This window comes from Artemia sp. Qi Xiang Cuo, chromosome 12 (genome assembly GCF_049724085.1).
Source record: "Artemia sp. Qi Xiang Cuo chromosome 12, ASM4972408v1, whole genome shotgun sequence".
Lineage (NCBI taxonomy): Eukaryota > Metazoa > Arthropoda > Branchiopoda > Anostraca > Artemiidae > Artemia > Artemia sp. Qi Xiang Cuo.
Window position 1 is genome coordinate 7,149,516 of NC_142805.1, and position 10,892 is coordinate 7,160,407.

The following is a 10,892-nucleotide window of genomic DNA, read 5'->3' on the forward strand; positions in this document are numbered from 1 at the left end:
TCTTAGTTCAATAAACCGTCAGCAAAATCATTTTAGTTCAATAAAACCTCAGCAGATTCATTTGGTAACTCTTTCGATGTCATTAAAAGTGGAATATGGTTTGAACCCTCAGCGAAAAGGTAGGTCAAGCCATGACAAGGGGGGAGCTAGAACTGGGACTTGATAAACGTGCACTTCAAGTGAGCGGTAAAGCAACCTCAATTGACCGCACTGCTGTGAATCAAAATGTTTTGCATAGTGCGACCATTGTAGGTCTTGACGGGCATAACCACGCTGTCTGATACCAAGTGACCTTTGTGTGCCTATGCGATTGATTCCTTTTAACGTTTTAGTATCTTTAATATGATAATTGTCATTAAAATCTAGTCGTGATCATTGTAACGCTCTTTTGCTAGCCATTTCGTTTTCTATTTTTCCCCCTCTTTTTTCATACAATGCCACATCTCTGGGACATTATACGTTATTCCTCCCGTAAAAGCTGCAAGAGTTACTTTTGGTATAAAAAATGGCCTTAAGATATTCACAAACTCAGTAAGTGCACATGAAGCTAGACGCAATTTTTTCAAGCCTAGCTCTCATGTCTCCCAATACCTTCAACATTTGATATCGATCAGTCATTTTAACTAGGGTTTGTCCCGGTAATGAAATCAAGCTTAAGTAAAGCAGGAGGGGGAAGGGGGGGTCAATAAAGAAAGTTTCAAACACTTATGTCTTTGGCACTTCTGTAGACAAGGGTATCACACTTTGCTTTGGGGCGAGAGAAGGAGTAAAAATATGCTGATAAATTAAACACCGAACAATCCTGAGGTTTTTTTAAGAAAGTAAATTATATGCTCTCTCGAAAAGTTGAAAATTGTAGAAAAGCATCACTACAAATTGTATTATTCTTTACGTTAATTTTTTTAAATATATCTTAAGGAAGTAAGTTGTGTAAAAACTACTTCTGTAGCGCAAAGCGTCTGAACTTAAAAGAGAGAAAAAAATGAGCATTTGGTTCGAGAATGTAATTTTGTATATTTGCTGAGCCAGTATAAACTTTTAAATCTAGCATTCTCGTCTTTTGGAGTGCGTCAAACTGTCTACTTTCCTTAAAAAAAATGTGGCGGAAGACTGAAAGTCTAGACTCCCACATTTGTCTCTTTTTCGTTTTCAAGGACGGTATATCTTAGGATCCAAAAATAGAAAAATGGGACAAAAACGACAGTATACACAGTATTTCTGGAGAAAGTGCCGAAAGCGAAACAAATATTGATAAATAAGTTTTTAATCTAGTATAAAACACAATTGAGTAGACTACCTTGATTCGTATTTTGTAAAGAACGGATGGTCTGGACGAGCTATTAGTGATGAAGAACGGGTAAGAGTGCCAGAATCTAGGAAAAAGAAATGAATTTATCATTGGGGACTATTTTTCCCTTTTATATATGGGGTGGGTATCTGGGGGATGTCTCTTTTCATTTTTATTCTATCTTTCTTGATCAAAGTCCATGCAAAATCTACCACTTAAAAAAAAAATAATAAAGAATAGTATCCGTTTGCTAGAAAAGTAGCAAGGTATTAATTGCTTTTAAAAAGTAAGTTTTTTGTTGAAACTAGTGGCGACGTATTTCCATTACGGGTATCAAAGTATACCATAAATTATACCGTGTTTCGGTAGAAAGGATACCGCAAAAACACCGCTTATTTCATAGACCGGCACCGCTTTTTGGTATCGGTCGACTACACCTTTACCTGGGTTGCCAACTTGCACACTTTTCGTGTGAAATGCACTCTTTTTTTCATTGCACTCTTTCACATTACGGACCCGATTTACGCTCTTTTTGCCCATTATTTGCTCTTTGTACTCTTTTTTTCACACTTTTATGAAATGATGATAGAAAAAGCGAAATAAAAAATTAAAATTAAACTATTTAACCCTTAACTGGCAGGGTGGAAAAAAGTTACACTAACTGCAGGGGTGGGGTCTGCTGGACCTCAGTTAAAAAAAATATTAAAAAAAACACAGCTTTAAATTCATTGCCATTTTGCTTACAACACACTCAGATATATCAGTTAGAGACACTAGAATGCAAAGATCATTCCAGTATTCACATTTGAATTCGCATTTGAGGCACAGGAACTTGGCATGTTCCATACACAAACTGTTTTCGTATGCAAAACAGGTATACCTTGATTTTTTGTCCTTGCTTTGGGGGCAAATGACGCAACGAACTTTTCGGTCCTTGGAATAAAGAAGACACCTGGGGGACATTTTCAACTGATAACCTTGCAATGTTGTCGATCAAAAAACGCAGTTCTCGTGGGATCGTTTGAAGAGTTGCTCTGATCCTAACTTGTGAGTCGATGACACATCTTCCTAGCTCTATCAACATTGTCCTTCGGGTTAAGTCATTTTCTTGGGGTCTTGAGTAACTCAGAATGACGTTGGCATTGACTCCAGCTATATCCATGATCGCATGCCATACCGCCATGGACCATCTTCTCGTGCGTCGGCTAGTCATGTAATTAGAACACTTTTGATCTAGAGAGTCTACTCCACTTTTTGTTGCGTTGTACGTCATGATTATATGTGGATTAGTACTTTGTTGATCAATATCTGCTGAAAAGTGCATCGATGAAGCAACAATTACTGATTTGTTTTTTTTTTTAACAAACGAAACCAGGGTCAGATGGTCTCTAACCCCGAAGATGGAAGAGTTGGGTTCCCTTGTACGACTAGCGAGGAAGGGGGTGGTATTTTTCTTTTGTTCTTTTTCACTGTGCCTACGTAGGTAATTCTCAAAGAGCTGAGTGTTTCTATAAACTCTATGGAAGTGAACCAGTTGTCGGCTGAGATGTTGCAGTTAGTGCCCTCAAGTGATCGACAAGGGTCATGACAGTTCACGTTGGAACTGAAGCATTCTTGATTTCAACCATAGGTGTTTCCTTTCCAGTGTAGACAAATCCATTAGACAAATAGAATGTCTTCAAATCTGCTAGGCATTGAATTTTTATTCCATACTTGTTCAGTTTTGAGGGAATGTACATCTTAAATTTGCAATGTTCCCTAAATGAAACTAGCATTTCGTCAATCGTCAAGTACTAACCTTGTGAGTAATTTGCTTTGCAGTTTTCGATAAAGAGGTCAAAAACCTCTTCGATGGGAGCTACAGGTCCACTTCTTTTGTGTCTTGCTTGCCTTTTATCAAACCGAAGAGAGTTTTCCAAATACTGGAATCCCTTCAGGCTCATCGTAGCGCGGAAAATGTCCCGCCCAGTTCCATCAGCTGCAAAAAAAAACCTTCGCAATTCCAACTGCCCGACTTCAATACTCCAGAGAGATACAGAAGGCCTAAAAAGGCTCGCATCTTTGTAACGTCGACTGGGTTCAAGTACGTTTATCTGTCTACAATGCTGAAGTCATAACGAAGACGGTACTCGTCAATCTTCGCATTGGTGTGAAGGACGAGCTTCTCAAGAATCTCAGCTGTGATGAAAAGTTCCCAAGCCTTTTCAGGAGCTTTAGGTCTCTGTTCTCGCGCATGACCTTTGAGACCTGGAAAATGCAGAGCAAGATTACAGGCTCTAGTACGGCTTTGAGGTGGCTCAGGCTTGTTCCGCTTTGTTTGCTTGTCTTTGCTAATGAAGAAGGACTTATTTCTGTTGTTCCTTTGCTGTTTTTTTCGAATTCACTTAGCAAGAGGAATTTCTTGCTCATCGTCACCTGATTGTCTCTCGACTGCCTATTCGTCATCTTCTTCGCTTATACCCCCTAAAGAACTGACATCAACGCTCTTGTTGATGAAGTCTGGATCGTTCCCGTCATCTTCGCTGGTTGTTGGGTCCTCGTCTTCTAGAACGTTTAGGATATCCTGCTCTGTAAGAAGTCTTTGGCTTGTTTGTGGCATCCGTCTGGCACGACAGATATTTCGTATTAGACAAGATTCTACCTATAAATTTTCTGTTTCAGCCCCTAAAAATTAAAAAATTCGAATTATCCTACAGAAATAAACTAAAAAGGGTTCAGTAGAAACTTAAACCTTTCCCTCCCGGATGTAGATCACATATGACACTAGAAACTTGGAAGCTTCTCATTGAATGAGCCCGTCCTCAAAATTTTGCAACAACTGGTTTAAAAATCGTTACATGTTAAGAGCAAATTTCAAGGATTTAAACTTCTTTTTGCCCTTGACCCAACTTTGCATATGTAAATATTTTCCTCTTCTGACTCATTACGACTCCCAAAGTATTAGAGAAAGATCCAAGTGTTACAAATAAAAAATAATTAAGATCACAGTAGAGACTGTTAAACCAAAACAACTTTTTGTTGTGTTTTGAAATACAGCAACTTATTTTGCCAGCTAAAGGGCGCTGCATTAGCTAGAGTCACACCAAGTTTACGTTATAAAAAAAAAGTGTAATTTAATTCTGTTGGTATTCTTTTCTGATGCATTTTCAAATGCCAATCACAATATTCTTCATATCTGGATAGACAAACGACCTTATCTTTTTCAAAATATACCCTATAAACTAAATTTTGAAAGGGTCTAGCCTGGCACTATTTTAAATAACTTAAAACAAAAGTCATTGTTCTCTAAAAAGCTTAATTTCTCAGCTAAGCCACAAAAAAGTTACACAAACTGCAGGGTTGGTTCTGTCGGAACCCAGAGCCCTGTATCTACGCACCTGTAAGTGATTTCAAGATGCTCTGTCACCAAGCTTTAGAGCTAAATTGGTCCAAAGAATACACATAACATGAGCCTCCTAGCTATACCCGGTGATACGAGATCAATAAAACACTGTGCGCTGGGGTCTAATAGATCCCACCCTGCCAATTAAGGGTTAAGTGCAAAAGATAGAACAGCTAGCCGGTATGATCTCTGTTATCTATGCCTTGGCCGTCATCCGGGCGTCTTTTCATTTTTTCAGCCATTTACCAAGAAGTAGATCAAAGCATTGATAACCAGTGAAAACGTGGTAAATTCAAATCAAGTTTTACAGAAGGAAGTTGAAAGCTGTTGGGCACAACTGTTCTTTATGGAAATGGAAAAGTGAGTATGAAACATGAAGTAAGGCGATGTAGAAGCAACAACCGAAATAAACTGCTAAAGTCTAATCACAAACTGATAAAATTCTGCACACTTTAGGTCTCTGCACCATTTTAAAGCGTGAATGACCCATGTTTTCTTGTGATAGGCATTTTTTCTGAAATAAACATCTTACCAGCCAGGGGTCCAAGAATTTGCTCTGGATGGGAACCATACTATTAAAATGATATAAAAGAGTAAATTAGGAAAATATGCGGTAGCCTAAACTTGAAGTATAGACTTAAGACACTTCTTGTTATCTTTGAAATCAGTTGAGTTAAATGAATGACACTTTCAGAAATGAATCCAGGGCCAAAAATATTCGAGCCATTTGACAATGACAATGAAAAATAGGCAAATATTGAGCAGTTCATACTTTTGATCTATGAATAAAGTGAACATACCATTCGATGCCTTTTCTTATGCTCTTTCTGAATAGAAAAATTCTTCTGGGCGCAAATTCACTTCGTCCCACCCAAATATACCAATTCAGGGTATATATTTGCACATTGGGGTGGGGGTGAGGGTAAAGTTTAAACTTACCTCTAAATTTAGAATTGAATCCTGAATCCAAATTTAACATTCTTTTGCATCAGAAATGAACTTTAAAAGCCCCCCCCCCCTAATGAGTAAATATATATCCGGGGGATAGGAGTAAAGTGAATTTACGTCAAAAGCAATTAGTATATCTGGAAAAAACATAAGAAAAGGCATCGAGTGGTATGTTTACTTTATTCATAGGTCAATAATATGAACTGCTCAAGATTTACCAAAAAATGAGCAATATAGTACCGAAAAGACAGTTATACTAAATAAATGATCCTTTTCTGTGGATGCTTGAATTAAGCGGGCCTATCTTAGGTTTTATAAGTATTTTGAAGACTCAAAATTTCAGTTAGGGGAGGGGGCAAACTGTCGCCAGGTATTAAAATCATTCACATCCATTTCGCTTGCTAAATTTTAAGTAAGACTGAGTTTAAAACATATTTGTCTTTGTCAAGCTTTGCTCATGGACAAAGCTTGGCAGAAGAACTAAGTGCTTATATTCTCAATTTTAAGCAAAGCTGATTGTAGAATAGGCTAATCACCCCTTTTAACCTTCTGGAGAGCTGATTCAGTAAGCAAGTAATCTTGCAAAAGAGGCAAGGAGAAAAAAGGTACCTAGTATTTCTGTCCAAGCCTTTTCCCTTTTTGTATACTTATTTCAGCCTTGGTTTTTAATACTATCAGAAAAAACAGGAAGTTTTTTGAACTGAAAGTTCACTAAAACTTAAAACGAAAAGAAATAACCACGTATTTGAAGAGGGTTGCCCCCTCCCAACACCTCGCTCTTCACGCTGAAATTTTTTACCACTTTTAAAAGAGCATTTTATTGTTCTACTTAAACTACCTTTTTGTTTCAGGAGTCTTTTTTAAAGAACTGGGACAAAGCTTAAACTTTAGCGTAAAGAGTGAGGTGTTGAGGAGCAGGCAATCCTCTTCATGCACGTTGTAATTTTTATTCGGTTTAAGTTTTAATGTTGCTTCTACTTTCAATTGAGAAAATTTATTTTTTTATTTAATTTCTGATCGTTTTTTAAATGATGCCAGGACTTTGCTAACTGTAAAGTGTGTTATAAAGACATAATCGATTGTGTGGCAAACGTGAGGCGCCATCTTAGAACAAACTTCCACAAGAGCAGGTTTCAGAAAAATCCGACATCAATGATGCAGCATGAAGACCTTCCCAAAATATTACATGCCGAATCTATAATTGAAGCCAGTTTGAAGCTTTCGTCATGGGTCGTCTTGGAAGACATTCCCATTACAAAAATGAACACTTTAGTCCCAGTCCTGAAAAATGCTTTTGGGGACTCTTTTGGGGAATCAGGGTAGAACTAAAACTAGTGGGATAATTAGACACGTCATTGCCCCTGTAGAAAGATTTGTGCTTTCTAGTGAACTGAAGAAAGCTCATATCTCTTTAATAGTTGACGAATCTATCGATAAATCTTGGCAGAAGGTCTTGGTCCTTATAGCAAAGTACAAAGACTCAAAAGACATAGAGCGAGAAGACTTTCTGGACCTTTTGCCAGTAAGTGATGCCAGTTTAGAAGGGCAAATACGTTTAATACTATTACACTTGGAAAGCCTAGGAATACCTTTGCAAAATTTGATGACGATTGCCTTTGACAATGCCAGTGTTAACACTGGACATCAAAAAGGTCTTGGTGTACTGTTAAAGAATATGTGCCAGATTTTCTTGTGCTAGGCTGCACAAGCCGTTCTCTTGCTCTCTATTCTGCATATGTAGCAAAGAAGCTGCCCGATAGAATTGACATTTTTATTCGTGACATAGTTGCATATGTGTCAAATAGCCCAAAAAGACAGGATGAACTAAAGATCTACCAAAATTTCTGTCATGTGGAAAACCATAAGCTTTTGCAGACTTCAAGTACGCGATGGCTAACCTTTGAAGCTTCCGTTGAACGGATCCTTGAGCAGTGGAACCCGCTCCTTTTATTCCTTACCAACCATGGAGACGGTGACTCCGCTGGAGGTAGAGGAGCCAAAAGAAAAGGCTAATAAAATTCTTGCTTTTATGCGTGATTCATCTGTGAAAGTTACTTAGTATTTTCTTTCATTTGTCTTACTAAAGATCAATGCACTAAACAAAGAGTTTCAAGCTGAGGGAACACGGATTCACAGACTTTTGGAAAGTTTTCGACAGACGTATCTGAACCTCCTAAAGTGCTTTGTCAAAAAGGAAGAAATAGGGCGCGTACAAGATCCATTTAAAGTTCGGTTGAGCCAAGCTCATTTTCTTCCACTTGATTGTATAAAGTTAGGACTTAATGCACAGTGCCTCTGAGGCACAGTGCATTGAGGCACTGCCTCATGAGAAGCCTGCAAAACACTGGTCTATTGAGTGCTCAATAGGGTCACTGCATCTACATGAGCTGTCTGAATTTTTATTTGAATTGTGCTCACAAATGAGCAAACGGATTGACTACAATGACCTAACGTTGGAAAATCTCAAATACTGAAGTCCAAAAGTTGCCTTATCTGGAGATGTCGACTCTCTTGTGCCTCTTCTTCAACGGTTTCCGAATTTGCTGGGTGACACTGAGGCAAAACGTGATAAAATGCAAAAACAAAATGAAATAAACACGCAATTTTGTGTCCTGTTTTGAAGGATGATAAATCCGTTTTGTTTCTGCTTTCATTTTTCTTTCACTGTGCTAGGGCACGGTATTTGACTTGACTACAGTGAAGTCATCTATAGTTCACGACTAGTAACTTGGACCTTTAATATTCCTTTCAAAACTACTACTACTACTACTACTACTAAGAACTCACCGCAGCACCAAGCCGCCTGAGGCCAACACAGCTTCGCACGCTCTTCCTCCACCCCAATCTATTAAAAGCCTCCCTTTTTACACCCGCCCACGAAGTTCCCATTTCCTTTAAATATTTCTTTATGACGTTCTCCAACCCCAGAAGGGGACAACCTGCTTTCCGTTTAGCCCTAGACAGTTGGCCTAAAATAACAATCTTCGACAATCTGTCATCCTTCATCCATACAACGTGCCCTAGCCACCTCAACCTTTCTTTCATTATAGCCCTAGAGAGTGGTATTGAACCACATTTTTCGTATAGCCTATTGTTTGAAATACGGTCAGTCAGCCGGGTACCCAGAACAATCCTTAAGCAATTCCTCTGGAAAACATCTAACAAATGTTCATCCGCTTTTCGGAGCGCCCATGCTTCAGAGCCATATTTGACCACTGTCATCACTGTAGCTTCTAACATTCTAATTTTGGTTTGCAGACTTATCTTCCTAAACTTTTCTTCAAAACTTTATCTTCCAAACTTTTTTTAACTGTGAAAAAATACCCTGAGCCTTGGCTATTCTACTTTTAACATCTTCACTGCTCCCGCCATCTTTACTAATAATACTACCAAGGTAAGTGTAGTTTTCGGCGATATTGGCAAATTTCGTAATATCGAAATATCGATATTTGAATTTCAATATATCGATATTTCGATATTCGATAACGATATTGACAAGGCCCAAGTAGGAAAGAACTAGTAGACCTAAAAACATTTATTTGTACTAATTTATACTTCAGTATTGAGAAAAAACAAACAAAACTAAAATCGTATACATGTGATGAATGCATCCAAAAAGCCGTGAAGGGGGGGGGGGGCACATTATTGTCCAAGGAATAAAAGCATGTCTATATTATCTCCCTTTAGGCGGTTTCGCCTCTCGCTAATCAGCTGACCAGCTTTGGAGAACACCCTCTCTGAAGGGGCACTAGTTGCTGGAACACAAAGGAACTTCAGGCCAACTTCTGCGAGGACCTTCCTAGACTGGTAGTGCGTCTTTCGTCACACTAAGGGGTCAGTAGTACGAGCCACGGGCTTCTCACGATTGTAGCTTGTTATATTGAGGATGCCCTCTGCAGCAGCTGTCGTTGAACTGTTCCCTTCTGTAGCACCGACAAGCTCATCATGGGCTTCCCATAGGCTGCCTAAGTTGTTGGATGAAGCCATTGCTTCAGTTATTTCGGCTGCGTCCACTGAAGTAGATAGGAAATCAAGCTCTCTTGCAATCCTTGCTTCTATAAAAGAAACGGCATCCTGAGATATATATCCGTATGCTTTCCAGAACCGTGGGTCGAGATACGTAGCCACTGCTATAGGCGTCACTTGCTCAAGTCCCTGAAATCGACCTTTCATGTGGCAGATCAAACGTAAACGTAGCTGTTCGGCTGCGGGAGTATCGCAAGTTTCACTCGAAATGGAGTTTAGGTGGCGGATCAAGATCTTTGTCAGCGGCAGGACCTTCAAAATCGATGGGTACTTTTCCGCCGAGACTTCAACTGTGACTTCATCGAAAGGGCGAAGCAAGTTTATGATAATCCTGAGACTTTCCCATTCGTCTTCCGTAAAAAGAAGCTCAAGCTTTCCAAGCATGGCAAGCGAACTAGAAACTGCATCCTTCACATCAAGCAAACTTTTGACCTTCAGAAGAAGTGAGTTCCACCTAGTGGCAACATCAGCTTTGAGTTTCTTTGAGACGACTTTTCCATTACACAGCTGGTTGCTTCTGAGTTTGTCCGCTGCTATGACACTTCGATGAAAGTAGTTAACGACATCTCGGCATTTCGAAAGTAGCGAATTGAAGCTTGGAGCCTCGTCTATTGCAGCACGCACGACAAGGTTTAGCGTGTGCGCGAAGCACGATACATGCCTCCAGCCGGATTTCAGTTCCTTGGCGGCATCGTTAATTGCTTTCTTGATATTGCTCGCATTATCTGTGACAACCGCCACAACTTTTTCTTTTATTTTCCATTCTTCTGCTACTTCCACCAAAAGTCTCTTGAGAGTTTCTGCTGTGTGACGCTCTTCGATTTTCATTGTACTGATCACCCTGCTGTGCATCTTGAATTCATGAATAAAATGGACTGTAACGGCCATATAACCCTCTGTAGACCGTGATGTCCATGCATCAGTAGTAAGAGCAACATAGTGTGCTTTTCCAAGCTGGATGGAGAATTTTTCTTTTTCTTGCTGATAGTAAGTTGGGAGCAAGTCTCTCGTTATAGATTCAACACTCGGTAATGTGTAGCTGGGATTTAGAGCTCTACAGAACTGCTGAAAGCCAGTATTCTTGACCAATGAAAGAGGCTGCATGTCAGTTGTGATCATGTTGACCAGTAGACGATCACATTGTTTTTTCCGAGGATGAGACTTATTATACAAGGGCTGAGCAAACTCTGAAACCTTGACTTGTTTCTGTTCACTGGAACTTCTGTTCACTTCAGTTTCGTTCTCCAT

General features: G+C 39.3%; 1 protein-coding gene across 1 annotated transcript; it reads right to left on the reverse strand.

The window, feature by feature from the left end:
- Positions 1-9,440: 9,440 nt before the first annotated feature.
- LOC148945720 (E3 SUMO-protein ligase ZBED1-like) lies at positions 9,441-10,892 on the reverse strand. Its single transcript, XM_089097493.1, has one exon. The coding sequence runs from the start codon at positions 10,890-10,892 to the stop codon at positions 9,441-9,443; it is 1,452 nt and encodes a 483-aa protein (XP_088953619.1).

What these genes read in the sequence shown, in the direction of transcription:
- LOC148945720 (XM_089097493.1), bottom strand. Translation starts at nt 10,892, where the DNA reads ATGGAGAACGAAACTGAAGTGAACAGAAGTTCCAGTGAACAGAAACAA.